Below are 27,512 nucleotides of genomic sequence, written 5' to 3'. Positions count from 1 at the left end.
CTTTTGTTATTGACCAAATACTTATTTTCCACCATAAATTCATAAAGAATCCTATAATGCGATTTTCTGGATTTTTTTTCTCATTTTGTCTGTCATAGTTGAAGTGTACCTATGATGAAAATTACAGGCCTCTCATATTTTTAAGTGGGAGAACTTGCACAATTGGTGGCTGACTAAATACTTTATTGCCCCACTGTACACTGAGCTTAGTAAAGCCAGATATGTAAACATTATTAAAGTGACTAGTGTTCCATTCCTTAAAGTGGCCAGTGATTTCTAGTATATGTCAATAGGCAGCAGTCTCTAATGTGCTAGTGATGGTTGTGTAACAGTCTGATGGCCTTGAGATAAAAGCTGTTTTTCAGTCTCTTGGTCCAAGCTTTGACGCACCTGGCAGTGGTTTGGGTGGTTGATGTCCTTGATGATCTTTTTGGCCTTCCTCTGAAATTGGGTGCTGTACGTGTCCTGGAGGGCAGGTAGTTTGCCCCTGTTAATGCGTTGGGCAGACCGCACCATCCTCTGGAGAGCCTTGCGGTTGCTGGCGGTGCAGTTGCCGTACCAGGCGGTGATACAGCCCGACAGGATGCTTTCAATTGTGCATCTGTAAAAAGTTTGGGTTTTCTGTGTCGAGCCAAATTTCTTCAGCCTCCTGAGGTTGAGGAGGCTCTGTTGCCCTTTCTTCACCACACTGTCTGTGTGGGTGGTCCATTTCAGTTTGTTTGTGATGTGTACGCCGAGGAACTTGATGCTTTCCACCTTCTCCACTGCGGTCCCGTCAATGTAGATAGGGGGGTGCACCCTCTGCTATTTCCTGAAGTCCACGATCATCTCCTTTGTTTTGTTGACGTTGAGTGAAAGGTTGTTTTCCTGACACCACACTCCCAGAGCCCTCACCTCCTCCCAGTAGGCTATCTCGTCATCGTTGGTAATCAAGACTACTGCTGTTGTCTGCAAACTTGATGATTTAGAGGTGTGCTTGGCCACGCGGTCATGGGTGAACAGGGAGTACAGGAGGGGGCTGAGCATGCACGCTTGTGGGGCCCCAGTGTTGAGGATCAATGGAGTGGAGTTGATGTTTCCTACCTTCACCCGTCAGGAAAGCCAGGACCCAGTTGTACAGGGCGGGGTTCAGACCCAGAGCTTAATGATGAGCTTGGAGGGTACTATGGTGTTGAATGCTGAGGTATAGTCAATAAACAGCTTTCTTACTCTTGTCCAGATGGCATTGGCACTTTTTGTAGTCTGTGATTGTCTGTAGTCCCTGCCACATACGTCTGAACTGTTGAATTGCGACTCCACTTTATCTCTATACAGACATTTAGCTTGTTTGATTGCCTTGTGGAGTGAATAACTACACTGTTTATATTCTGCCATATTACCAGTCGCCTTGCAATGGTGAAATGCGGTGGTTCGCGATTTCACTTTCACGCGAATGCTACTATGCTACTCCTAATTTACAAATTTACAAAAATAAAAAAACATACACTGGTTCCTCCTTTTAAAAGTTGCGAGCTTTCACAGCGAGACTTAGAGGTACCCAGCATCACGGCTTCATTGCTCCAGACCACTGCAAGGGGGGGGTTAGAGCACTCATTATGCATTTTGGTCCCAAGGTTTTTATATGACCAATCATATTGTGTGGTTCCAATGATGAATTTTATGCGAGCTACGCGTCCCTGGTGACTTTATTCAGTAAAGATGGCTGACAAAACATTATGGTGGCAGCAAATTTAAAGTAATTATAACGTCATAACGAGTCAAGCTAAAAATATACAATTGAGACGAATATGTTAGTGCATATTTTTTTGTCATAAAATTAATTTACGAAAATCGCTATTTCGCAAGTTTTATCATATCCAATACCAGGTGCATCAAACTCCATTCTTTGAATGATGTATTACAATTATACACTTCAACATTGTTTTACACTCCTGCCCCTAGGACATCAATGATTACACATTGTAACTATGCAATAGACTAGAAACATGATTTAAGTAAAGGCTGATTTGTAATTCATATATACAGAATAAAAACAGTACATCCTGCCAGCATGTCCACAAGCGAGCAACTCAGGCAGATAATGACGCGTGGAAGAGAGCGAGGGACGAGATGGGAATAACAATCCAAGCTATTTGCTCTGAGACCGGCATAATGATGTAATGAAACAAGCAGGGAGCAGGTTTCAAACCCTCAACATTCTAGCCCGAAGTCCAGCACGCTATCGACTGTGCCCAAATGTTTTAATTGGGCTGGGGCCGATTGTGGCTAAAAACACTATCAATTGTGATCTTTAACGTGGAAAGGGGGAAAAGTATTATTATTAGTTTTTCACTAGCAGGATGGGCTATTAGCTGAACAATAGACTTCAACCTTTTACTAAAGAATTGTCTAATAGTCGAGCTAGGTGTGAACCCCCCCAACTTGCAACAAATCATTTGTATCCATCTTTCCACATCTACCTACAGTTGTGGCCAAAGGTTTTGAGAATGACACAATATTCATTTCCACAAAGTTTGCTGCATCAGTGTCTTTAGATCTTTTTGTCAGATGTTACTATGGAATACTGAATTATAATTACAAGCATTTCATCCGCCCTGGCATGCTGTCAATTAACTTCTGGGCCACATCCTGACTGATGGCAGCCCATTCTTGTATAATCAATGCTTGGAGTTTGTCAGAATTTGTGGGTTTTTGTTTGTCCACCCGCCTCTTGACAATTGACTACAAGTTCTCAATGGGATTATGGTCTGGGGAGTTTCCTGGCCATGGACCCAAAATATCGATGTTTTGTTCCCCGAGCCATTTAGTTATCACTTTTGCCTTATGGCAAGGTGCTCCTTCATGCTGGAAAAGGCATTGTTTGTCACCAAACTGTTCCTGGATGGTTGGGAGAAGTTGCTCTCGAATTATGTGTTGGTACCATTCTTTCTTCATGGCTGTGGTCTTAGGCACAATTGTGAGTGAGCCCACTCCCTTGGCTGAGAAGCAACCCCACACATGAATGGTCTCAGGATGCTTTACTGTTGGCATGACACAGGACTGATGGTAGCGCTCACTTTGTCTTCTCCGGACAAGCTTTTTTCCGGATGCCCCAAACAATCAGAAAGGGGATTCATCAGAGAAAATGACTTGACCCCAGTCCTCAGCAGTCCAATCCCTTAACCCTATGCAGAATATCAGTCTGTCCCTGATGTTTTTCCTGGAGAGAAGTGGCTTCTTTGCTGCCCTTCTTGACACCTGGCCATCCTCCAAAAGTCTTTGCTTCACTGTGCGTGCAGATTCACTCACACCTGCCTGCTGCCATTCCTGAGCAAGCTCTGTACTGGTGGTGCCCCGATCCCACAGCTGAATCAACTTTAGGAGACGGTCCTGGCACTTGCTGGACTTTCCTGGGTGCCCTGAAGCTGCCTTCACAACAATTGAACCTCTCTCCTTGAAGTTCTTGATGATCCGATAAATGGTTGATGTAGGTGCAATTTTACTGACAGCAATATCCTTGCCTGTTGAGCCCTTTTTGTGCATAGCAATGATGACGGCACATGAAAAACAATGATTCCAAGCACCACCCTCCTTTTGAAGCTTCCAGTCTGTTATTCAAACTCAATCAGCATGACAGAGTGATCTCCAGCCTTGTCCTCGTCAACACTCATACCTGTGTTAACGAGAGAATCACTGACATGATGTCAGCTGGTCCTTTTGTGGCAGGGCTGAAATGCAGTGGAAATGTTTTTGGGTGATTTCAGTTCATTTTCAATGCAAAGAGGGACTTTACAATTCATCTGATCACTCTTCATAACATTCTGGAGTATATGCAAATTGGCATCATACAAACTGAGGCAGCAGACTTTGAAAATTAATATTTGTGTCATTCTCAACTTTTCGCCATGACTGCACATGTAATGTTCTGATTTTTTAAAATATATATTGGTCATGGCTCCCGGGTGGCGCAGTGATCTAAGTCACTGCATCTCGGTGCAAGAGGCTTTACTACAGTCTCTGGTTCGAATTCAGGTTGTATCACATCTGACTGTGATTGGGAGTGCCATAGGGCACAATTAGCCCAGCATCACCCAGGTTTGCCTGGGGTAGGCCATCATTGTAAATAAGAATTTGTTCTTACCTGACTTGCCTAGTTAAATAAAGGTTCAATTTAAAAAACAACCAGCGGCAACCGCAGCGCAATCAATAGGAGGTGAACAGTGGCTGGTGCTGAAAATATTGCTAACTTGTTATGCAAGTGTTGCACACCAACAGACCTACACCAGTCAAGCAATTCATTTCAACAATAATCTTAATTTTAATTTGACTTTACAAACAACAAGAAGTCTTAATTGGAGTCTATTTCTTCAGAGACTAGACCTATATAACTTAGCCTACCTTAGCCAGTTATGAAGCTTAACAGCCTAATAGAAGTAGGATTTTTTTTTTACAAGGCCTACTTACAATTGCAACTGGTCACATGTAGCATCCTAGATAAAACAATACTTTAAAGAAAATAAGTCTGCACGTTCGAAATAAAACAATGTAACTAATAATGAAAGCACACATTTGTAAATCCCAAACTCTAAAAGTAATTGTAAGGGTAGATACAAATTGTGTGACGTGGTTACAATAAAGAATGTAACCCATCATGCGAATGTTTCCTATTAGTAGGACAAGACAATACTTTTCATAGCCCGGCTACTGTTGTGAAAATCCCTCAACTTGCAATGTATTCGATGCTTAAGTAAATGCTTACATTTCTAACTCAAAACAGCATTTCTTCATCAACATCTTTATGCTTTCGTTAATCTTCTTGATCTTCCTCCTTTTTTTCTGTAGCAATTTTGAGTAAATTACTCAAGGGCCACGGTTGATTAGTCTGTGAAGATGACGTTATTGAATGTCTAGCTTTGATCCATGCCTGGGCCTGCAGGACACAAAGTTCTTTGTTTGTCAGACAAATCATTGGTTCAAACCTACAGAACAGTACAAAATAAGCGAACACACATGGTTAATGTTCTAAGAACATTAAACATGTGTGATGTGTAACCGAAGAGATACCACGAGTGGGCACAGAATACATAGCCTTCCCGCTGTGGAAGTCTATTTCAGCACCTTTTTCGCGATGCTCTGAGACAAGCATGGAGAAACTTTTATATACAGTGGAGAGAACAAGTATTTGATACACTGCCAATTTTGCAGGTTTTCCTACTTACAAAGCATGTAGAGGTCTGTAATTTTTATCATAGGTACACTTCAACTGTGAGAGACGGAATCTAAAACAAAAAAGCCAGAAAATCACGATCAAGATCTCGCGATACATGGCCCCATCCATCCTCCCCTCAATACGGTGCAGTCGTCCTGTCCCCTTTGCAGAAAAGCATCACCAAAGAATGTTTCCACCTCCATGCTTCACGGTTGGGATGGTGTTCTTGGGGTTGTACTCATCCTTCTTCCTCCTCCTAACACGGCGAGTGGAGTTTAGACCAAAAAGCTCTATTTTTGTCTTATCAGACCACATGACCTTCTCCCATTCCTCCTCTGGATCATCCAGATGGTCATTGGCAAACTTCAGACGGGCCTGGACATGCGCTGGCTTGAGCAGGGGGACCTTGCGTGCGCTGCAGGATTTTAATCCATGACGGCGTAGTGTGTTACTAATGGTTTCCTTTGAGACTGTGGTCCCAGCTCTCTTCAGGTCATTGACCAGGTCCTGCCGTGTAGTTCTGGGCTGATCCCTCACCTTTCTCATGATCATTGATGCCCCACGAGGTGAGATCTTGCATGGAGCCCCAGACCGAGGGTGATTGACCGTCATCTTGAACTTCTTCCATTTTCTAATAATTGAGCCAACAGTTGTTGCCTTCTCACCAAGCTTCTTGCCTATTGTCCTGTAGCCCATCCCAGCCTTGTGCAGGTCTACAATTTTATCCCTGATGTCCTTACACAGCTCTCTGGTCTTGGCCATTGTGGAGAGGTTGGAGTCTGTTTGATTGAGTGTGTGGACAGGTGTCTTTTATACAGGTAACGAGTTCAAACAGGTGCAGTTAATACAGGTAATGAGTGGAGAACAGGAGGGCTTCTTAAAGAAAATGTAACAGGTCTGTGAGAGACGGAATTCTTACTGGTCGGTAGGTGATCAAGTACTTATGGTCATGCAATAAAATGCAAATGAATTACTTAAAAATCATACGATGTGATTTTCTGGATTTTGGTTTTAGATTCCGTCTCTAACAGTTGAAGGGTACCTATGATAAAAATGACAGACCTCTACATGCTTTGTAAGTAGGAAACACTGCCAAATTAGCAGGTTATCAAATACTTGTTCTCCCCACTATATATAAAATATTCCATGATATTCATAAGGTGTGTGTTGACTGAATATACGCAAGTGATGTCTGCTAAATAATCAAGTTAGATTTCTCCAGAAATAAATCATTCTAAATAACAAACTGGCTTTATTTACAAATTGGTGAGAATGTCTCACCCCATGTTCAAGAATTGCCTTTTTTTATTTTTTATGGAAATGAAATCCTCTCCAAAATATTGTTAATTAATTTAGAATTATATAAAAGCCCCTTAGGATCTGTGAGAATATCTAACGGAAAATGCCCTTTAGATATTAATTTGGAGTCCTCCAATCCTCTAAATCTAGCTATTAGCGGAGAGTCACGTCATTGAAAAACATTTTTTTTCAATATACTGTAGGCCTACCATAGGTGAAATGAGTCTCACTAGTGTTGAGTAATGTGTTTTTAAAATTGGTGTAGGTCTTATTTTTTTAAAGAGCATATTGAAGTTAGAAGAAAAAGCCTACAGCTATTTTAGCACCGTTTCTCTCTGCTCTGAGGCAAGCATGGGGACTGGTCTTGATAAATCAATGAGGTTTTTACTTTCCCTTTATCTCCATTTGGGTATTGGTTAGACAAGAATTAGAAAATTATGGTGCAGACATGTTATGCTCTTAGTATAACCTTTATTTAACTAGGCAAGTCAGCAAATATTTATTTACAAGGACAGCCTACTCCTTCCTCCTGTTGTACAGCGTCATATTTTCCATTCCATTCTAACGGAAACCCTGAGGGTATTGTTTTTCTCTGAATATAAACACCATAATTTTAATCAAATGAATTAAGCCAAATTTCTTAAAATCAATCCCATATACTGTGTTATTACAAAAAGGTTTTCAATTCTCTGTTAATGCTATTTAAAAATGTAGTTTGTCTCTCTGTGTCACGCCTTGGTCTTAGTATTTTGTGTTTTCTTTAATTATTTGTTCAGGCCAGGGTGTGACATGGGCTTATTGTGTTGTCGTATTGGTTTTTTTGTAGGCATTGGGATTGTGGCTGATTAGGGGTGTGTCTAGCATAGGCTTGGCTGCCTGAGGCGGTTCTCAATCAGAGTCAGGTGATTCTGATTCTCGTGGATTGGGAACCATATTTAGGTAGCCGGGGTTTCACTGTGTATTTTGTGGGTGATTGTTCCTGTCTTTGTGTAGTGTTCACCAGATAGGCTGTAATTAGGTTTTCACGTTTCGTTTGTTGTTTCTGTATTTATTTAGTTATTTCATGTATTGCTATTCTTCATTAAAAGACATGAGTAACCACCACGCTGCATTTCGGTCCGACTCTCCTTCAACAGACTAACGCCGTTACAGAATCGCCCACCACACACGGACCGAGCGGCGTGGTAACAGGCAGCGACAGCAGGAGCAGCGAAAGGAGGATTAATTGTTCGGAGAAGGACCCCCAAAGAAGAACTAGAGGCGGCGAGAGCTGAGAGACGCTGGTATGAGGAGAAACAACAGCGGCAGCAGGAGCTACAAAATCGGGACTATACGACGTGGGAAGAAATAGACAGGTGGGCGGTCAACCCAGAGAGAGTACCGGAGCCCGCCTGGGATTCGCTGGAGCAGTGCGAAGAGGGTTATAGGAGAATGGAGTTGGAGAGACAATCACGACGGCGCAGAAGAAAGCCCGTGAGTCAGCCCCAAAAATGTATTGGGGGGGGGCTCAGAGGGAGAGTGGCAGAGTCAGGAGATAGACCTGAGCCAACTCTACTTGTTAATCGTGAAGAGCCGGTGTTGGAGGTGAGCGAAGCAGAGACTGTGAAGGAGTTAATGGGGAAAGTGGAGTGGAGAGTAATGAGGGAGTTGCTAGCTTGGTGCTTTAGGTACAAGATTCGTCCGACGGAGCGTGTCGGGGATTTGATGGCACCTGGGTCAGCGCTCCATACTCGTCCTGAGGTGCGTGTTAGTCGGCTGGTGAAAAATGTGCCAGCCTCACGCACTAGGCCTCCTGTGTACCTACCTAGCCTTGCACGTCCTGTGCCAGTCCTGCTCTCAGGCTCTCCAGTACACCTTCACGGTCCAGTCCATCCTGTGCCACCTTCACATACCAGTCCTCCGGTGGCAGATCCACCAGTTCCAGCACCAGGCCTTCAGTGCGCCTCGCCTGTTCAGCGCAGCCAGCGCTTTCCTCCTCTCCTGCGCTGCTGGAGTCTCCCGCCTGTTTAGCGCAGCCAGAGCCTTCCTCTTCTACAGCGCTGCCAGAGCCTCCCGCCTGTTCAGCGTAGCCAGAGCCTTTCTCCTCTCCTGTTCTGCCGGAGCCTCCCGCCTGTTTAGCGCAGCCAGAGCCTTCCTCCTCTACAGCGCTGCCGGAGCCTCCCGCCTGTTTAGCGCAGCCAGAGCCTTCCTCCTCTACAGCGCTGCCAGAGCCTCCCGCCTGTTCAGCGTAGCCAGAGCCTTTCTCCTCTCCTGCGCTGCCGGAGCCTCCCGCCTGTTTAGCGCAGCCAGAGCCTTCCTCCTCTACAGCGCTGCCGGAGCCTCCCGCCTGTTTAGCGCAGCCAGAGCCTTCCTCCTCTCCTGCGCTGCCGGAGCCTCCTGCCTGTTCAGCGCAGCCAGAGCCGTCAGCCTGCATGGAGCGGCCAGAGCCGTCAGCCTGCATGGAGCGGCCAGAGCCGTCAGCCTGCATGGAGCAGCCAGAGCCGTCAGCCTGCATGGAGCAGCCAGAGCCGTCAGCCTGCATGGAGCAGCCAGAGCCGTCAGCCTGCATGGAGCAGCCAGAGCCGTCAGCCTGCATGGAGCAGCCAGAGCCGTCAGCCTGCATGGAGCAGCCAGAGCCGTCAGCCTGCATGGAGCAGCCAGAGCCGTCAGCCTGCATGGAGCAGCCAGAGCCGTCAGCCTGCATGGAGCAGCCAGAGCCGTCAGCCTGCATGGAGCAGCCAGAGCCGTCAGCCTGCATGGAGCAGCCAGAGCCGTCAGCCTGCATGGAGCAGCCAGAGCCGTCAGCCTGCATGGAGCAGCCAGAGCCGTCAGCCTGCATGGAGCAGCCAGAGCCGTCAGCCTGCATGGAGCAGCCAGAGCCGTCAGCCTGCATGGAGCAGCCAGAGCCGTCAGCCTGCATGGAGCTGCCTGAGCCGTCAGTCTGCATGGAGCAGCCTGAGCCGTCAGTTTGCATGGAGCAGCCAGAGCTGTCAGTCTGCATAGAGCTGCCAGTTTGCATGGAGCAGCCAGATCTGCCAGTCAACCAGATTCTTCCAGATCTGCCAGTCAACCAGATTCTTCCAGATCTGCCAGTCAACCAGATTCTTCCAGATCTGCCAGTCAGCCATGATCTTCCAGATCTGCCAGTCAACCAGATTCTTCCAGATCTGCCAGTCAACCAGACTCTTCCAGATCCGCCAGCCAGCCAGGATCTGCCGGAGCCAACTACCTGCCTGAGCTTCATCTCAGTACTGGGCTTCCTCTCAGTACTGGGCTTCCTCTCAGTACTGGGCTTCCTCTCAGTCCCGGGCTTCCTCTCAGTCCCGGGCTTCCCCTCAGTCCCGGGCTTCCCCTCAGTCCCGGGCTTCCCCTCAGTCCCGGGCTTCCCCTCAGTCCCGGGCTTCCCCTCAGTCCCGGGCTTCCCCTCAGTCCCGAGCTGCCCCTCAGTCCCGGGCTTCCCCTCAGTCCCGAGCTGCCCCTCAGTCCCGAGCTTCCCCTCAGTCCCGAGCTGCCTCAGTCCCGAGCTGCCCCTCAGCCACGAGCTGCCCCTCAGTCCAGTGGGGTTCTGGGTGAGGACTATTAGGCCATGGTCGGCGGCGAGGGTGGATTATCCCAGGACGCGAAGGGGAGGAACTATGACATTAATGGAGTGGGGTCCACGTCCCGAGCCGGAGCCGCCACCATGGACTGACGCCCACCCGGACCCTCCCTATGGTTTTGAGGTGCGTCCGGGAGTCCGCACCTTGGGGGGGGGGGGGGTTCTGTCACGCCTTGGTCTTTAGTATTTTGTGTTTTCTTTAATTATTTGTTCAGGCCAGGGTGTGACATGGGCTTATTGTGTTGTCGTATTGGGGTTTTTGTAGGCATTGGGATTGTGGCTGATTAGGGGTGTGTCTAGCATAGGTTTGGCTGCCTGAGGCGGTTCTCAATCAGAGTCAGGTGATTCTCGTGGTCTCTGATTGGGAACCATATTTAGGTAGCCGGGGTTTCACTGTGTATTTTGTGGGTGATTGTTCCTGTCTTTGTGTAGTGTTCACCAGATAGGCTGTAATTAGGTTTTCACGTTTCGTTTGTTGTCTTTGTATTTATTTATTTATTTCATGTATCGCTATTCTTCATTAAAAGACATGAGTAACCACCACGCTGCATTTCGGTCCGACTCTCCTTCAACAGACGAACGCCGTTACACTCTGTGCTTCATCATTTTTTTTCAATTCGCAAGAGTCTGAATGTACCTCAACAGCGAGAGCATCCGAGTGAGCGAAACAACGGCCCTATCTCTGTATGTAAAGCCCATCTATCTGATGCTGTATGGTCAAAATTAATATGATATTGTTGAAAGCATCCAAGCGAGCAAAATATATTTTTGACCAGACAGCCTCAGATAGATGGGCTTCACATACAGAGAGAGGCTGATACGCTCGCTCGGATGTTTTCAAAAATATCATTCTTTTTGACCAGCATTGAAGCGCTGAATGCAAGGGAAGCCAGCGAGCATTTGGCCTACCTTGATAATGAAACAATTATAATAATATCCAATCAGCTTTGAGCTAAACTGAGTGTGCTCAACTTTGAATGGTCCTAGAGCACCAAAAAAAGTGTCACGGGAAGCCAGTTTGGATTTGGCTTCACACCAATCACATCACCCCAAAAGCCAATCGTCATATACAGAAAAAACTTGAATGGTTGTATCTCTGTTGTCTTCCAGAGAATAGCTAGCTAGCTAAAATGGTCACTTTCCTAAATTAGCCATGGAGGGAGATCGGGATTGTGGTTTTACTTAATTCTCCGTACTGGCCAATGATTATAACAGTGATTCTGATCCAACCATAAATTCACACGTTGTGCTCCTGGCTTAAAAGGATGTAAGTTCAACATGTAGCTAGATGTAGTAGGTTAATGTTAAATAGCTGGCCTGGCATTTTAGCCAGGTAGGCTAGGACAAAAAAACTAAAAGTGTGTACTACATCATGACAGTCATAGACCGTTTAGTCAACATGAACCAAAATATAAACGCAACAATTTTAATGAGTTTATTCATTTCGGTCATTTTGAAATAAATAAATTAGGCCCTAATCTATGGATTTCACAACTCGGCAGGGGCGCAGCCATGGGTCCAACCACATGGTAGCCAGGCCCACCCACTGGAGAGACAGGCCCAGTCAATCAGAATACGTTTTCCCCCACAAAAGAGCTTTATTACAGACATAAATACTTCTGTTTCATCACATGTGGTTACACGTGGTCTGCGGTTGAGGCTGGTTGGATGTACTGCCAAATTCTCTAAAACGACATTGGCGGCGTCTTGTGGTAGAGAAATTAACATTAAATTCTCTGGCAACAGAGACATTCCTGCAGTTGACATTCCTTCAGTCAACATGCCAATTGCAAGTTTCCTCAACTTGAGATGTCTGTGGCGTTGTGTGACAAAACTACACAATTTAGAGTGGCCTTTTATTGTCTCCAGCAAAAGGTGTACCTGCCACACCTGTCAGGTGGATGGATTATCTTGGCAAAGGAGAAATGCTCACTAACAGTGATGTAAGTAAATAAAGAAATAAACATTTCTGAGAAATAAGCTTTTTGTGCGTATGGAACATTTCTGGGATCTTTTATTTCAATCAATCAAATGTATTTATAAAGCCCTTTTTACATCAGCCGATGTCACAAAGTGCTGTACAGAAACCCAGCTTAAAACCCCAAACAGCAAGCAATGAAGAAGCACGTGGCTAGGAAAAACTTCCTAGAAAGTCAGAAACCTAGAGAGGAACCAGGCTCTGAGGGGTGGCCAGTCCTCTTCTGACTGTGCCGGGTTGACATTATAATAGTACATGTCCAAGATGTTCATAGATGACCAGGTCAAATAATAATAATCACAGTTGTTGTAGAGAGTGCAAAAGGTCAACACCTTAGGAGAAAATGTCAGTTGGCTTTTCACACACAGACGTACAGACGGACGGACGGCCCAGGTGGACTGGGGACAGCAAGGAGTCATCAGGCATGGGCTCAGGTCCTCCAAAAGGGGATGGAGAGAGAATTAGAGGGGGCATACTTAAATTCACACAGGACACCAGATAAGACAGGAGAAATACTCCAGACATAACAGACTGACCCTAGCTGACCCTAGCCCCCAACACAAACTATTGCAGCATGAATACTGGAGGCTGAGACAGGAGGGGTTGGGTACACTGTGGCACAGTCCGATGATACCCCCGGACAGGGCCAATCAGGCAGGATATAACCCCACCCACTTTTCCAAAGCACAGCCTCCACACCACTAGAGGGATATCTTCAAACCACCAACTTACTACGCTGAGACAAGGCTGAGTATAGCCCATGAAGATATCCCCCTCGGCACGAACTCTAGTGGGGAGCCAAACCCGGACAGGAAGGTCACTGTAGTGACTCAACCCACTCAAGTGACACATTCCTCCTAGGGACAGGATGGAAGACCGCCAGTGACTCAGCCCACGTAATTGGGTTAGAGGCAGAGAATCCCGGCGGAGAGAGGGGAACCGGCCAGGCAGAGAATGCAAGGGCGGTTAGTGGCTGCAGTGCCTTTCCGTTCACCTTCACACCCCTGGGCCAAACTACACTCAATCATAGGACCTACTGAAGAGATGAGTCTTCAATAAAGACTTAAAGGTTGAGACTGAGTCTGCGTCTCTCACATGGATAGTCAGATCATTCCATAAAAATGGATAGGAGAAAGCCCTGCCTCCAGCAGCGTACGTGTAGGTATGTATGACATGACCATATCGGAGAGATAGGTAGGAGCAAGCTATTGTAATGCTTTGTAGGTTAGCAGTGAAACCTTGAAATCAGCCCTAGCCTTTACAGGAAGCCAGCGTAGAGAGGCTAGCACTGGAGCAATATGATAACATTTTGGGGTTCTAGTCAAGATTCTAGCTGCCGTGTGTTGCACTAATTTAAGTGCTAGCCTTTAGTGCTTAATCCAGGTAGCTGGAAAGTAGAGCATTGCAGTAGTCTAATCTAGAAGTGACAAAGCATGGATTAACATTTCTGCATTTTTGGACAAAGTTTCTGATTTTTGCAACGCTACGAAGATGGAAAAAAGTCTTTGTTTGTCAAAAGAGAAGATCAGGGTCCAGTGTAACGCCGAGCTCCTTCAGTTTTATCTGAGATGACTGTACAACCATCAAGATTAAGATGGACATTTTGGTGCTTCACCATGTTTCATCGAAATGTACAGCTGTTTATCGTCAGCATAGCAGTGAAAGTTAACATTGTGTTTCCGAATGACATCACCAAGAGGTAAAATATATAGTGAAAACAATAGTGGTCCTAAAACGGAACCTTGAGGAACACCGAAACTTTGTTGATTTGTCAGAGGACAAACCATCCACAGAGACTAAGTGATATCTTTCCGACAGATAAGCTCTAAACCATGCCAGAACTTGTCCGTGTAGATCAATTTGGGTGTCCAATCTCTCCAAAAGAATGTCATGATCGATGGTGTCAAAATCAGCACTAAGGTGTACAGCTGTTAGACGGGTGGACAATTCCAGTCCTCGAGGGCCTGATTGGTGTCACAGTTTTGCCCCAGCTAACACACCTGACTCCAATAATCACCTAATCATGATGTTTAGTTTAGAATGCAATTTCATTAATCAGTTGTGTTTGCTAGGGATGGAAAAAGTGAGACACCAATCAGGCCCTCGAGGACTGGAGTTGCCCACCCCTTGGTATGATGCCGTTAAAGAGTGCACACCTTCACGAGTGCAGTCTTAGTGCTATGGTGGGGTCTAAAACCAGCGGTAAGCGTTTTGTATACATTGTCTTCAGTGAGTTGCTGCGCAAACAGCTTTCTTTTTTTTGTTGTTGAGAGGAATGGAAGATTTGATGTAGGCCAATAGTTTAAAAAAAATAGATTTTCTGGGTCTTGTTTGGGCTTTTTCAAGAGAGGCTTTATTACTACTACTTTTAGTGAGTTTGGTACACATCCGGTGGACTGGGAGCCATTTATTATGTTCAACATAGGTATGCCAAGAACAGGAAGCAGGCCTGTCAGTAGTTTTAGTTTGAATAGGGTCCAGTATGCAGCTTGAAGGTTCAGAGGCCATTACTATTTTCATGAATGTGTCAAGAGATCTAGGATTAAAACACTTGAGTGTCTCCCTTGATCCTACATCCTGGCAGTGTTGTGCAGACTCCGTACCACTGAGCTTTGGAGAAATACGCAGATTTAAAGAGTCTGTAATTTGCTTTCTAATGATCATGATATTTTCTTCAAAGAAGTTCATGAATTTATCACTGCTGAAGTGATTTCAGCTCATGAAACATAACCAACACTTTACATGTTGCGTTTTATATTTTTGTTCAGCGTACTTGCGCGCGAACACACACACACACACACACACACACACACACACCAGTACCATGGACAGCCACATACAGTTGAAGTCGGAAGTTTACATACACCTTAGCCAAATACATTTAAACTCAGTTTTTCACAATTCCTGACATTTAATCCAAATAACAAATCCCTGTCTAACAATTTCTGATCAATTAGGATCACCACTTTATTTTAAGAATGTGAAATGTCAGAATAATAGTAAGGGGAATGATTTATTTGAACTTTTATTTCTTTCATGACATTCCCAGTGGGTCAGTTTACATACATACACTCAATTAGTATTTGATAGCATTGCCTTTAAAATGTTTAATAACTTGGGTCAAACATTTCGGGTAGCCTTCCACAAGCTTCCCACAATAAGTTGGGTGAATTTTGGCCCATTCCTCCTGACAGAGCTGGTGTAACTGAGTCAGGTTTGTAGGTCTCCTTGCTCGCACATGCTTTTTCAGTTCTGCCCACACATTTTCTATGGGATTGAGGTCAGGGCTTTGTGGTGGCCACTCCAATATCTTGACTTTGTTGTCCTTTAGCCATTTTGCCACAACTTTAGAAGTATGCTAGGGGTCATTGTCCATTTGGAAGACCCATTTGCAACCAAGCTTTAATTTCCTGACTGATATCTTGAGATGTTGCTTCAGTATATGCACATAATTTTCTTTCCTCATGATGCCATCTATTTTGTGAAGTACACCAGGCCCTCCTGCAGCAAAGCACCCCACAACATGATGCTGCCACCCCTGTGCTTCACGGTTGGGATGGTGTTCTTTGGCTTGCAAGCCTCCCCCTTTTTCCTCCAAACATAACGATGCTATGAGACTTGAAATTGAGCTCCTGTTTCCATTGATCATCCTTTATGTTTCTACAACTTGATTGGAGTCCACCTGTGGTAAGCTCAATTGATTGGACATGATTTGGAAAGGCACACACCTGTCTATATAAGTTCCTACAGTTGACAGTGCATGTCAGAGCATAAACCAAGCCATGAGGTCGAATAAATTGTCCATAGAGCTCCGAGACAGGAGTGTGTCAAGGCACAGATCTGGGGAAGGGTACCAAAAAATTCATGCAGCATTGAAGCTCCTCAAGAACACAGTGTCCTCCATCATTCTTAAATGGATTAAGTTTGAATCCACCAAGAATCTTACTAGAGCTGGCTGCCTGGCCAAACTGAGCGATTGTGGGAGAAGGGCCTTGGTCAAGGAGGTGACCAAGAACCTGATGGTCACTCTAGAGTTCCTCTGTGGAGATGGGAGAACCTTCCAGATGGACAACCATCTTTGCAGCACTCCACTAATCAGGGCTTTATGGTAGAGTGGCCAGAAAGAAGCCACTCTTCAGTAAAAGGCACATGACAGCCCTCTTGAAGTTTGCCAAAAGGCACCTAAAGACTCTCGGACCATGAGAAACAAGATTCTCTGGTCTGACCAATATTGAACTCTTTGGCTTGAATAGCAAGTGTCACGTCTGGAGGAACCCTCCCCATCCAACCTGACAGAGCTTGAGAGGATCTGAGGAGAAGAATGGGAGAAACTCCACAAATACCGGTGTGCCTTGCTTGTAGCGTCATACTCAGGAATACTCAAGGCAGTAATCGCTGTCAAAGGTGCTTCAACACAGTACTGAGTAATGGGTCTGAATACTTATGTAAATGTGATATTTCAGTTTTTGTTATTTTTATACATGTGAACATTTTTCTAAAAAACTGTTTTTGTTCTGTCATTATGGAGTATTGTGTGTAGATTGAGGGGGGGGGGGACAATTTAATCAATTTAAGAATAAGACTGTTACCTAATAAAATGTAGAAAAAGTCAAGGGGTCTGAGTACTTTCCGAAGGTACTGTATGAACTAACAGGTTATAGAGCAAACAACGCAATTATCACAACACAGGTTGTAATATGGATTTTTTTCCTTGCTTGGCATCCCTGTTGATTTTACCCATGCACCGCTACTGGTCTCCAGTCAGGAACCCGCAGCAAATATGTCAGTGAACAGCATGCAGCCAAAACAGGGCTTTAGCAATATTTCTAATACAATCGCGGCAAAATAAATTGTAAAAGAAAATGACTCCTGCTGAAAATAGAAGACTATTCTGCCTGTAGGTTACCAAATATGTTATCAACTTCCAAATAGGCCTATTGAGTGAACAGCACTGTTTTATAAAGTAAAACGAGAGAGGCAAGGCTTTTGACACAAGGGCATTAGCCATCGCCGGTGATTGAACTGAGCTTCATTGGGCAAGTCAGTGAAACTGGAAGGCTTTTTTTTAGGACTAGAATATTATACAATATGCATCTCCACACACCTAGGCCTAGGCTATTGATGGATTGACAAGGTTGTTTATATTGATCGCATATTCTCAGTTTGTCATTGTCAAAATAGGTTGTTATTTCAATCATTTGTTAGGTATTAAAACAAATTCTGCTAAAGTTTTCAGTCATCTAAAAGGATGTGGAATTGCATGAAATGCGTTTTATAAAAGGCAACAAAGAAAAAGCTACAAACTGTGTGCAACTTCTGCAAGCACTCTACTCTACTGTTCTGTTCTGTTCCAGTACGCAAAAGCGAGGATAATGCATGCAATTGACACCCAGTTTACAAATTAAGCATTGAGTAACACATTATTACAAACACACATGCATTCATATTTTCGTTACAAAATGTATTGATTAAATGTGGAGTTGTCATGCTGAAGTATGGCCATACCTACAGTAAAAGGTAGAATTTTCATCTTCTATTGACATCATTGACAGTAATAGGAGTGTATATTGACCTACTGTCGCTGGCCCCTGTCCATCCTTCCCTCTCCAGGCCCATGTGAAGGCTCAGGTGTCCAGTAAGAGCCAGCTGCTGGACATGATGAGCAGGAAGCACCGGGAGCTGGAAGGCCGGCTGGACGACATGCTCTCCCGTATCGCCAAGGAGACCGAGGAGATCAAGGACCTGGAGCAGCAGCTGACCGACGGTGAGAGGGACTAGAACTTGATGATTTGCCTGAGTCCTGTTCATTAGGCACAAAAAGGAAGAAAACCGACTGACACAGGGAGGGGCTTTAAAAATAAAATAAAAATAACTAGGCAAGTAAGTTAAGAACAAATTCTTATTTACAGTGATGGCCTACCCCGGGCGAAGCTGGGCCAATTGTGCTCCGCCCTATGGGACTCCCAATCAAGGCCGGATGTTATACAGCCTGGAATCAAACCAGGGACTGTAGGGACACCTCTTGCCTTAGACCACTGCGCCACTCTACCTAAACGTGTTCAATTAGAAACGTTTTCCTTTGTAAAACATTTTCCTACAATGTGCCCTAATGAACACGACTCTGCTGTCTGTCTCCAAACAGATAATGAGAGAGAGCTGCTTCTGGTTGGGTTTAAAGTTTAGTTTAGTTTATTAGGATCCCCATTATCTATTGCACATACTCTTCCTGGGGTCCTCATAAAACATACAAATACATGACAAAGTACAGAACAGTTAAATTCAAGAACATAAGTTATATATTGGAAAGACCTCAAGAGACAACAAAAATACTATTTACACACTATTCATAAATACAGTTGAAGTCGGAAGTTTACATACACTTAGGTTGGAGTCATTAAAACCACTCCGCAAATTTCTTGTTAACAAACTATAGTTTTGGCAAGTCAGTTAGGACATCTACTTTGTACATGACACAAGTTATTTTTCCAACAATTGTTTACAAACAGATTATTTCACTTATAATTCACCTTAACACAATTCCAGTGTGTCAGAAGTTTACATACACTAAGTTGACTGCCTTTAAACAGCTTGGAAAAATGCAGAAAATGGTGTCATGACTTTAGAAGCTTCTGATAAGCTAATTGACATCATTTGAGTCAATTGGAGGTGTACCTGTGGATGTATTTCAAGGCCTACCTTCAAACTCAGTGCCTCTTTGCTTGACATCATGGGAAAATCAAAAGAAATCAGCCAAGAATTGTAGACCTCCACAAGTCTGGTTCATCCTTGGGTGAAATTTCCAAACGCCTGAAGGTACCATGTTCATCTGCACAAACGCCTAGAGATGTATGTACTTTGGTGCGAAAAGTGCAAATCAATCCCAGAACAACAGCAAAGGACCTTGTGAAGATTCTGAAGGAAACAGGTTCAAAAGTATCTATATCCACAGTAAAACAAGTCCTATATTGACATAACCTGATAGGCCGCTCAGCAAGGAAGAAGCCACAGCTCCAAAACCGCCATAAAAAAAGCCAGACTACCGTTTGCAACTGCACATAGGGACAAAGATCCTACTTTTTGGAGAAATGTCCTCTGGTCTGATGAAACAAAAATACAACTGTTTGGCCATAATGACCATCGTTATGTTTGGAGGAAAACAGGGGAGGCTTACAAGCTGAAGAACACCATCCCAACCATGAAGCACGGGGGTGGCAGCATCATGTGGTGGGGGTGCTTTGCTGCAGGAGGGACTGGTGCACTTCACAAAATAAATGACATCATGAGGAAAGAAAATGTTGTGTATATATATTGAAGCAACATCTCAAGATATCAGTCAGGAAGTTAAAGCTTGGTTGCAAATGGGTCTTCCAAATGGACAATGACCCCTAGCATACTTCCAAAGTTGTGACAAAATGGCTTAAGAACAACAAAGTCAAGGTGTTGGAGTGGCCATCACAAAGGCCTGACCTCAATCCCATAGAACATGTGTGGGCAGAACTGAAAAAGCGTGTGCGAGCAAGGAGGCCTACAAACCTGACTCAGTGACACCAGCTCTGTCAGGAGGAATGGGCCAAAATTCACCCAATTTATTGTGGGAAGCTTGTGGAAGGCTACCTGAAACATTTGACCCATGTTAAACAATTTAAAGGCAATGCTACCAAATACTAATCGAGTGTATGTAAACTTCTGATCCACTGGGAATGTGATGAAAGCTGAAATAAATCATTCTCTCTACTATTATTCTGACATTTCACATTCTTAAAGTAAAGTGGTGATCCTAACTGACCTAAGACAGGGAATTTTTACTAAATGTCAGGAATTATGAAAAACGGAGTTTAGATGTATTTGGCTAAGGTGTATGTAAACTTCCGACTTCAACTGTACATATTCAGAGGCACTGTGATACAAAATGTTTTTAAAGCTAATTTAGCTTTTGCCTGAGTAACCTCTGGTGGCAGAGCATTTCATGATGACATGGCTCTTTATATAGCTGAGCGACACAATAAATCTGTCTTTGGTTTGGGCACAGTGAATTAAACCATAGTGACGTGTCTGTTGGTGTGTGCAGTGAGCTCAAAGTATTGGGACAGTGACCAATGTTTTCTTGTTTTGGCTCTGTACTCTTACTTAGATTTTGAAATTATACAGTGACTACAAGGTTAAAGTGCAGACTGTCAGCTTTAATTTGAGGGTATTACAGCAGTTTTTGTACATAATCCCCCCCCATTTTAGAGGACCGAAAGTATTGGGACAAATTCCCTTATGTGTATTAAAGGAGTCAAAAGTGTATTATTTGGTGACATTTTCCTAGCACGCAATGATTACTGTACATCAAGCTTGTGACTTAACAAACTTCCCAGGAAATGTGGCATCATGTGCGAAGCTGCAGCTTTAACATATCTGCATATATCCCAGACAGTTCCCCTCCAAAAGTCCCGCTAATAGAGATACCTTGAGTTAGACCCAATAGCTTCCTTGTTTCAGAACGCTAACCCCCCATTATTATTCAGAGCTCTTCCAAACTCACATTAAACCTACCAGGCCTTGCTGTGATGCTTCTAAATACCTGGAGAGCATAATTGCTATTTAGACTCACTGACACGGTCACGAGTCTCCCCACCATTGTCCTTAATTAACCACAATGGGTAACCAACCAATGGCACTGCCCCCCCCCACCACAGGTCAGATAGCAGCCAACGAGGCTCTGAAGAGGGACCTGGAGGATATAATCTCTGGCCTGCAGGAGTACCTGAGCGGGGTGAAGGAGCAGGCCCGGCGTGCCCAGGCAGACTGCCACCACCTGCAGAGGGAGATGGAGGCCCTGCAGCGCTACCTGGATGAGAGCCAGGAGCAGCGCCGCTTGCTGGAGACAATCGCCACCACCACTGATACAGAGAAAGCACAGCAGCAGCAGGAGCTGGACGCGCTGAGGAGGGAGAACGCTGAGCTGCGGCTGGCGCAGGGTCAGATCAGCGCCTACGAAGCGGAGCTGGAGAGCCAGCTGCAGGAGCGCCAAACTGAGGCGGGCCAGCTAAAGGAGGAGCTGGGGCGAATGTGCAGGCTTAGCCAGTTGGAGCATGCTGCCCTGCAGGCGGCGCTGGACAAGGAAAGGCAGTCCAAGGACAATGCCCAGGCCCGACTGCAGCTGGTTGCAGAGAGGGAGCAGCAGAGTGAGGAGCTCCTGGAACAGCTCACTGCTCTACAGGAGGACAAGGCCAGTCTGGAGGAGTGTGTGGGTGCTCTGCAGAGTTCTCTAGAGCAGGCCAGGGAAACATTGCTATGCCCACAGGAGGTGCAGAGGCATCTTGAGCAGATGATAAGGACCATCACCTCAGGGCAGCCTGGCCACATCAGGTGAGGGAGTCTCCCACTGTTCACCCCCAGTGAGATTGGGACCATATAGTTGGGTAGAGGACTTGCCACAAAGCCTAAGTAAGGGAGATAGCCCTCAGTGGCGTCATGTTGTCAAATAAGTTATAATGGTAAAGATAAGGTTATGGGCCCTCATTCCAACTCTGTGATTGGGACAAACACATGGTTTATGCATACTTGGTATTCACATCGCAATTTTTTAAATTTATTTTTACCACAATTAATTTCAATAAAAATTTAGCAAAAATAGATAGGATTCTGCAACCATGTGTAACGGCGTTCGCCTGTTGAAAGAGGAGCGGACCAAAATGAAGCGTGGTGGTTACTCATGTTCTTTAATGAAGAAGAACAAACGAACAAATACAGAAGAACAAACGAACAAATACAGAAGAACAAACGTAACGCGAAAACCTATACAGCCTATCTTGTGAACAACTAACACAGAGACAGGAACAATCACCCACAAACACAGTGAAATCCAGGCTACCTAAATATGGTTCCCAATCAGAGACAACGAGAATCACCTGACTCTGATTGAGAACCTCCTCAGGCAGCCATAGACTATGCTAGACAACCCTACTCAACCACAATCCCAATACCTACTAAAACCCCAATACAAAAACACACCACAAAATAAACCCATGTCACACCCTGGCCTGACCAAATAAATAAATAAATCACAAAATACTAAGACCAAGGCGTGACACCATGGAGAGGTGAAAAATTGCATTGATTAACATTTTGGTCCTATCACTTACTAATGGCACTGCCTACTCCAGATAACTCGTTTTTTTAAATCATAAAATGTATATCAAAAAAATATTTCATTTTATTTGGAATGCTAAGCCAGACCAAAATGAAACATGCCTATTTATATAATGAATGAGTTTGGGAGGCTAAAATGATTAAATATGAAAGTTTTAAACCTCTCACTAAAAGCCTCACTCATAGATAAATTATACTTAAACCCAAAATTGTTCTCCAGTAGATTTTTGAGAAATGCCATCCTTCAAAAATTCAAAAATGGCCTTTATACAGATTTCTCATTTCCGACTCGTGGAAAATGAAATTTTGTTTGAAGTATCGCCCTTTCTTAAACAAGCCATACAAAGCTGGTTACAATTTCAGTTTTATCCTCCAGAAAAGATAGAACAAATGATATGGTTAAATTCAAATATACTGATTTAATCAAAATATTAAAAAAATATTGAATTTTTATTTTTTCAAAAATGGTATTATATTTGTTAATGATATTATGAATAGAAATGGAGGAGTTATGTCATATGCAGTTATCGAAAATATATGGGAATATCTGCTAAATCCAAACTTTACAATCAACTGATTGCAGTACTTGGAGGAGGCAAGTGGAAAATGGAGAAGGTAGGGAACTTGTTAAAGTTACAAATTGGCTGACAGGAACTGGCATAAATAGCTAAATATACCAGTTTCATCTGAGGAGAAAATTGTTGACAGCTGCGTCATACAGGTTGCAACATAAATGGGAGGAGCTTTTCGATGTACCAATTCCATGGCACATGGTTTATTAACTGGTACAAAAAATTACACTTGATTCAAGACTTATTTGTTGTTTAAGTGTTCCCTTAATTTTTTTGAGCATTGTGTGTATGTATGTATGTATGTGTGTGTGTGTGTGTGTGTGTGTGTATGTATATATATATATATATATATATATATATATATATATATATACATACACACACACACACACACACACACACACACACACACACACACACACACACTGCTCAAAAAAATAAAGGGAACACTTAAACAACACAATGTAACTCCAAGTCAATCACACTTCTGTGAAATCAAATTGTCCACTTAAGGAAGCAACACTGATTGACAATAGATTTCACATGCTGTTGTGCAAATGGAATAGACAACAGGTGGAAATTATAGGCAATTAGCAAGACACCCCCAATAAGGGAGTGGTTCTGCAGGTGATAACCACAGACCACTTCTCAGTTCCTATGCTTCCTGGCTGATGTTTTGGTCACTTTTGAATGCTGGCGGTGCTTTCACTCTAGTGGTAGCATGAGACGGAGTCTACAACCCACACAAGTGGCACATTAATGCGAGCTGTGGCAAGAAGGTTTGCTGTGTCTGTCAGCATAGTGTCCAGAGCATGAAGGCGCTACAAGGAGACAGGCCAGTACATCAGGAGACGTGGAGGAGGGCAACAACCCAGCAGCAGGACCGCTACCTCCGCCTTTGTGCAAGGAGGAGCAGGAGGAGCACTGCCAGAGCCCTGCAAAATGCCCTCCAGCAGGCCACAAATGTGCATGTGTCTGCTCACACTGTCAGAAACAGACTCCATGAGGGTGGTATGAGGGCCCGACATCCACAGGTGGGGGTTGTGCTTACAGCAGGACGTTTGGCATTTTCCAGAGAACACCAAGATTGGCAAATTCGCCACTGGCGCCCTGTGCTCTTCACAGATGAATGTTGATGAATCAACAGATGAATGTTGATGTATGCCCCATATATATATGGGGCATACATCAATCTCAGCTCTGTAGATTTAGCTGCAAAGAGACAGAATCAATAGATAATTGATTCTAGTATTGCCCCTATGTAGCTTGTTTCTGGTCACAGGTTCAGGAATGGTTAAAACATCACAACATGTAATTAAAATCTACTTTACAAATAGCATGGTTGGGCGATTTGGAAAGCCATATTCAGTCAATAAATAATATAACTCATAGGAAAGGTTTTCATCTTTAGCTCACAATCTGTGGATAATATACGATTAGAAAGGTTAAAACATCACAGTACATTTGAAAAATATAATGCACATGGGAACCAAACGAGGGTGGTTTTTGATGATAGGTGGGATGGGCTGAGAGTGGCTGAGGTTTGGGATTAAAGAGCTTATGTTTGGTAATGTATTATGGTTATGTGACTGCTTTATATAAAAGTAAGATGTATGTAATAGAGGTCGACCGATCATGATTTTTCAATGCCGATACCGATTATTGGAGGACCCAAAAAAAAGCAGATACCGATTAATCGTCCGATTTAAAAAAAAAAAAAAAAAAAGAATAATTTTTTAAATGTATTTATTTGTCATAATGACAATTACAACAATACTGAATGAACACTTTTTTATTTTAACTTAATATAATACATCAATCAAATTAATTTAGCCTCAAATAAATAATGAAACATTATTAGTTCAATTTGGTTTAAATAATGCAAAAACAAAGTGTTGGAGAAGAAAGTAAAATGCAATATGTGCCATGTAAGAAAGCTAACGTTTAAGTTCCTTGCTCAGAACATGAGAACATATGAAATCTGGTGGTTCCTTTTAACATGAGTCTTCAATATTCCCAGGTAAGAAGTTTTAGGTTGTGGTTATTATAGGAATTATAGGACTATTTCTCTCTATACCATTTGTATTTCATATACCTTTGACTATTGGATGTTCTTATAGGCACTTTAGTATTGCCAGTGTAACAGTATAGCTTCCGTCCCTCTCCTCGCCCCTACCTGGGCTCGAACCAGGAACACATCGACAACAACTACCCTCGAAGCATCGTTACCCATCGCTCCACAAAAGCCGCGGCCCTTGCAGTGCAAGGGGAACAACTACTCCAAGTCTCAGAGCGAGTGACGTTTGAAATGCTATTAGCGCACACCCCACTAACTAGCTAGCCATTTCACATCGTTTACACCAGCCTAATCTCGGGAGTTGATAGGCTTGAAGTCATAAACAGCACAATGCTTGAAGCAGAGCTTGCGAAGAGCTGCTTGCCGATGCACGAAAGTGCTGTTTAAATGAATGCTTACGAGGCTGCTGCTGCTCAGTCAAACTGCTCTATCAAATATCAAATCGTATAAATAACTATAACATAATAACACAGAAATACAAGCCTTAGGTCATTAATATGGTCAATTCCGGAAACTATCATTTCGAAAATAAAATGTTTATTCTTTCAGTGAAATACGGAACCGTTCCGTATTTTATCTAACGGATGGCATCCCCTAAGTCTAAATATTGCTGTTACATTGTACAACCTTCAATGTTATGTCATAATTATGTACAATTCTGGCAAATTAATTACGGCCTTTGTTAGGAATAAATCGACTTCACACAGTTCGCAATGAGCCTGGCGGCCCAAACTGCTGCAGATACCCTGACTGCTTGCACGGAATGCAAGAGAAGTGACAATTTCCCTAGTTATAAGAAATTCATGTTAACCGGCAATATTAACTAAATATGCAGGTTTAAAAATATATACTTGTGTATTGATTTTAAAGAAAGGCATTGATGTTTATGGTTAGGTACATTGGTGAAATGACCGTGCTTTTTTTGCAAATGCGCTTGTTAAATCATCACCCATTTGTTGAAGTAGGCTGTGATTCAATGTGAAATTATATGCACCGCAGCACACGCGAGAACTACACATGGTTGATGATATTACTAGTTTAACTAGTGATTATGTTAAGATTGATTTGTTTTTTTATAAGATAAGTTTAATGCTAGCTAGCAACTTACCTTGACTTGTTGCTGCCCTCGTGTAACAGGTTGTCAGCCTGCCATGCAGGCTCCTCGTGGAGTGCAATGTAAGGCAGGTGGTTAGAGAGTTGGACTAGTAACCAGAAGGTTTCTAAGTGTGTCAGTGTGTCAAATCGGAGGGCATGCTGTCCGGTCCTCTGGCAGTCTCTATGGGGGTGCCACAGGGTTCAATTCTCGGGCCGACTCTTTTCTCTGTATATATCAATGATGTTGCTCTTGCTGCGGGCGATTCCCTGATCCACCTCTACGCAGACGACACCATTCTATATACTTCCGGCCCGTCCTTGGACACTGTGCTATCTAACCTCCAAACGAGCTTCAATGCCATACAACACTCCTTCCGTGGCCTCCAACTGCTCTTAAACGCTAGTAAAACCAAATGCATGCTTTTCAACCGTTCGCTGCCTGCACCCGCACGCCTGACTAGCATCACCACCCTGGATGGTTCCGACCTTGAATAAGTACCTAGGTGTCTGGCTAGACTGTAAACTCTCCTTCCAGACTCATATCAAACCTCTCCAATCGAAAATCAAATCTAGAGTCGGCTTTCTATTCCGCAACAAAGCCTCCTTCACTCACGCCGCCAAACTTACCCTAGTAAAACTGACTATCCTACCGATCCTCGACTTCGGCGATGTCATCTACAAAATAGCTTCCAACACTCTACTCAGCAAACTGGATGCAGTTTATCACAGTGCCATCCGTTTTGTCACTAAAGCACCTTATACAGTTCACTGGTCACGATGGCAACACCCACCCGTAGCACGCGCTCCACAGCAGGTGTATCTCACTCATCATCCCTAAAGCCAACACCTCATTTGGTCGCCTTTCGTTCCAGTTCTCTGCTGCCTGTGACTGGTACGAATTGCAAAAATCGCTGAAGTTGGAGACTTAACTCCCTGACCAACTTCAAACATCTGCTATCTGAGCAGCTAACCGATCGCTGCAGCTGTACATAGTCTATTGGTAAATAACCCACCCAATTGACCTACCTCATCCCCATACTGTTTTTATTTATTTACTTTTCTGCTCTTTTGCACACCAATATCTCTACCTGTACATGACCATCTGATCATTTATCACTCCAGTGTTAATCTGCAAAATTGTAATTATTCGCCTACCTCCTCATGCCTTTTGCACACAATGTATATAGACTCTTTTTTTGTGTTATTGACTTGTTAATTGTTTACTCCATGTGTAACTCTGTGTTGTCTGTTCACACTGCTATGCTTTATCCTGGCCAGGTCGCAGTTGCAAATGAGAACTTGTTCTCAACTAGCCTACCTGGTTAAATAAAGGTGAAATAAAAAAATAAAAAAAACGAATCCCTGAGTTGACAAGGTAAAAATCTGTCGTTCTGCCCCTGAACAAGGCAGTTAACCCACCGTTCCTAGGCCGTCATTGAAAATAAGATTGTGTTCTTAACTGACTTGCCTAGTTAAATAAAGGTGTGTAAAAAATATTGGCAAATCGGTGTCCAAAAATACAGATTACCGATTGTTATGAAAACTTGAAATCGGCCCTAATTAATCGTCCATTCCGATTTAATCGGTCG

General features: G+C 43.8%; 1 protein-coding gene across 5 annotated transcripts in view; it reads left to right on the top strand.

Annotated features, from left to right (window-relative positions):
• The window catches only part of cntrl (centriolin), a 118,722-nt gene that overhangs the window by 46,895 nt on the left and 44,315 nt on the right, over positions 1 to 27,512 (top strand). For all 5 annotated transcript variants that reach the window (XM_031807495.1, XM_031807487.1, XM_031807478.1 and 2 more), the window contains 2 exons: positions 17,653 to 17,806; positions 20,724 to 21,396. In XM_031807495.1, the coding sequence (XP_031663355.1) occupies positions 17,653 to 17,806; positions 20,724 to 21,396 (827 nt within the window). The remainder of the gene's footprint in view (positions 1 to 17,652; positions 17,807 to 20,723; positions 21,397 to 27,512) is intronic.

Source organism: Oncorhynchus kisutch, linkage group LG3, assembly GCF_002021735.2.
Source record: "Oncorhynchus kisutch isolate 150728-3 linkage group LG3, Okis_V2, whole genome shotgun sequence".
Lineage (NCBI taxonomy): Eukaryota > Metazoa > Chordata > Actinopteri > Salmoniformes > Salmonidae > Oncorhynchus > Oncorhynchus kisutch.
Note: the sequence above shows the minus strand (reverse complement) of the source record. Positions and strands in the feature narration are given on the sequence as shown.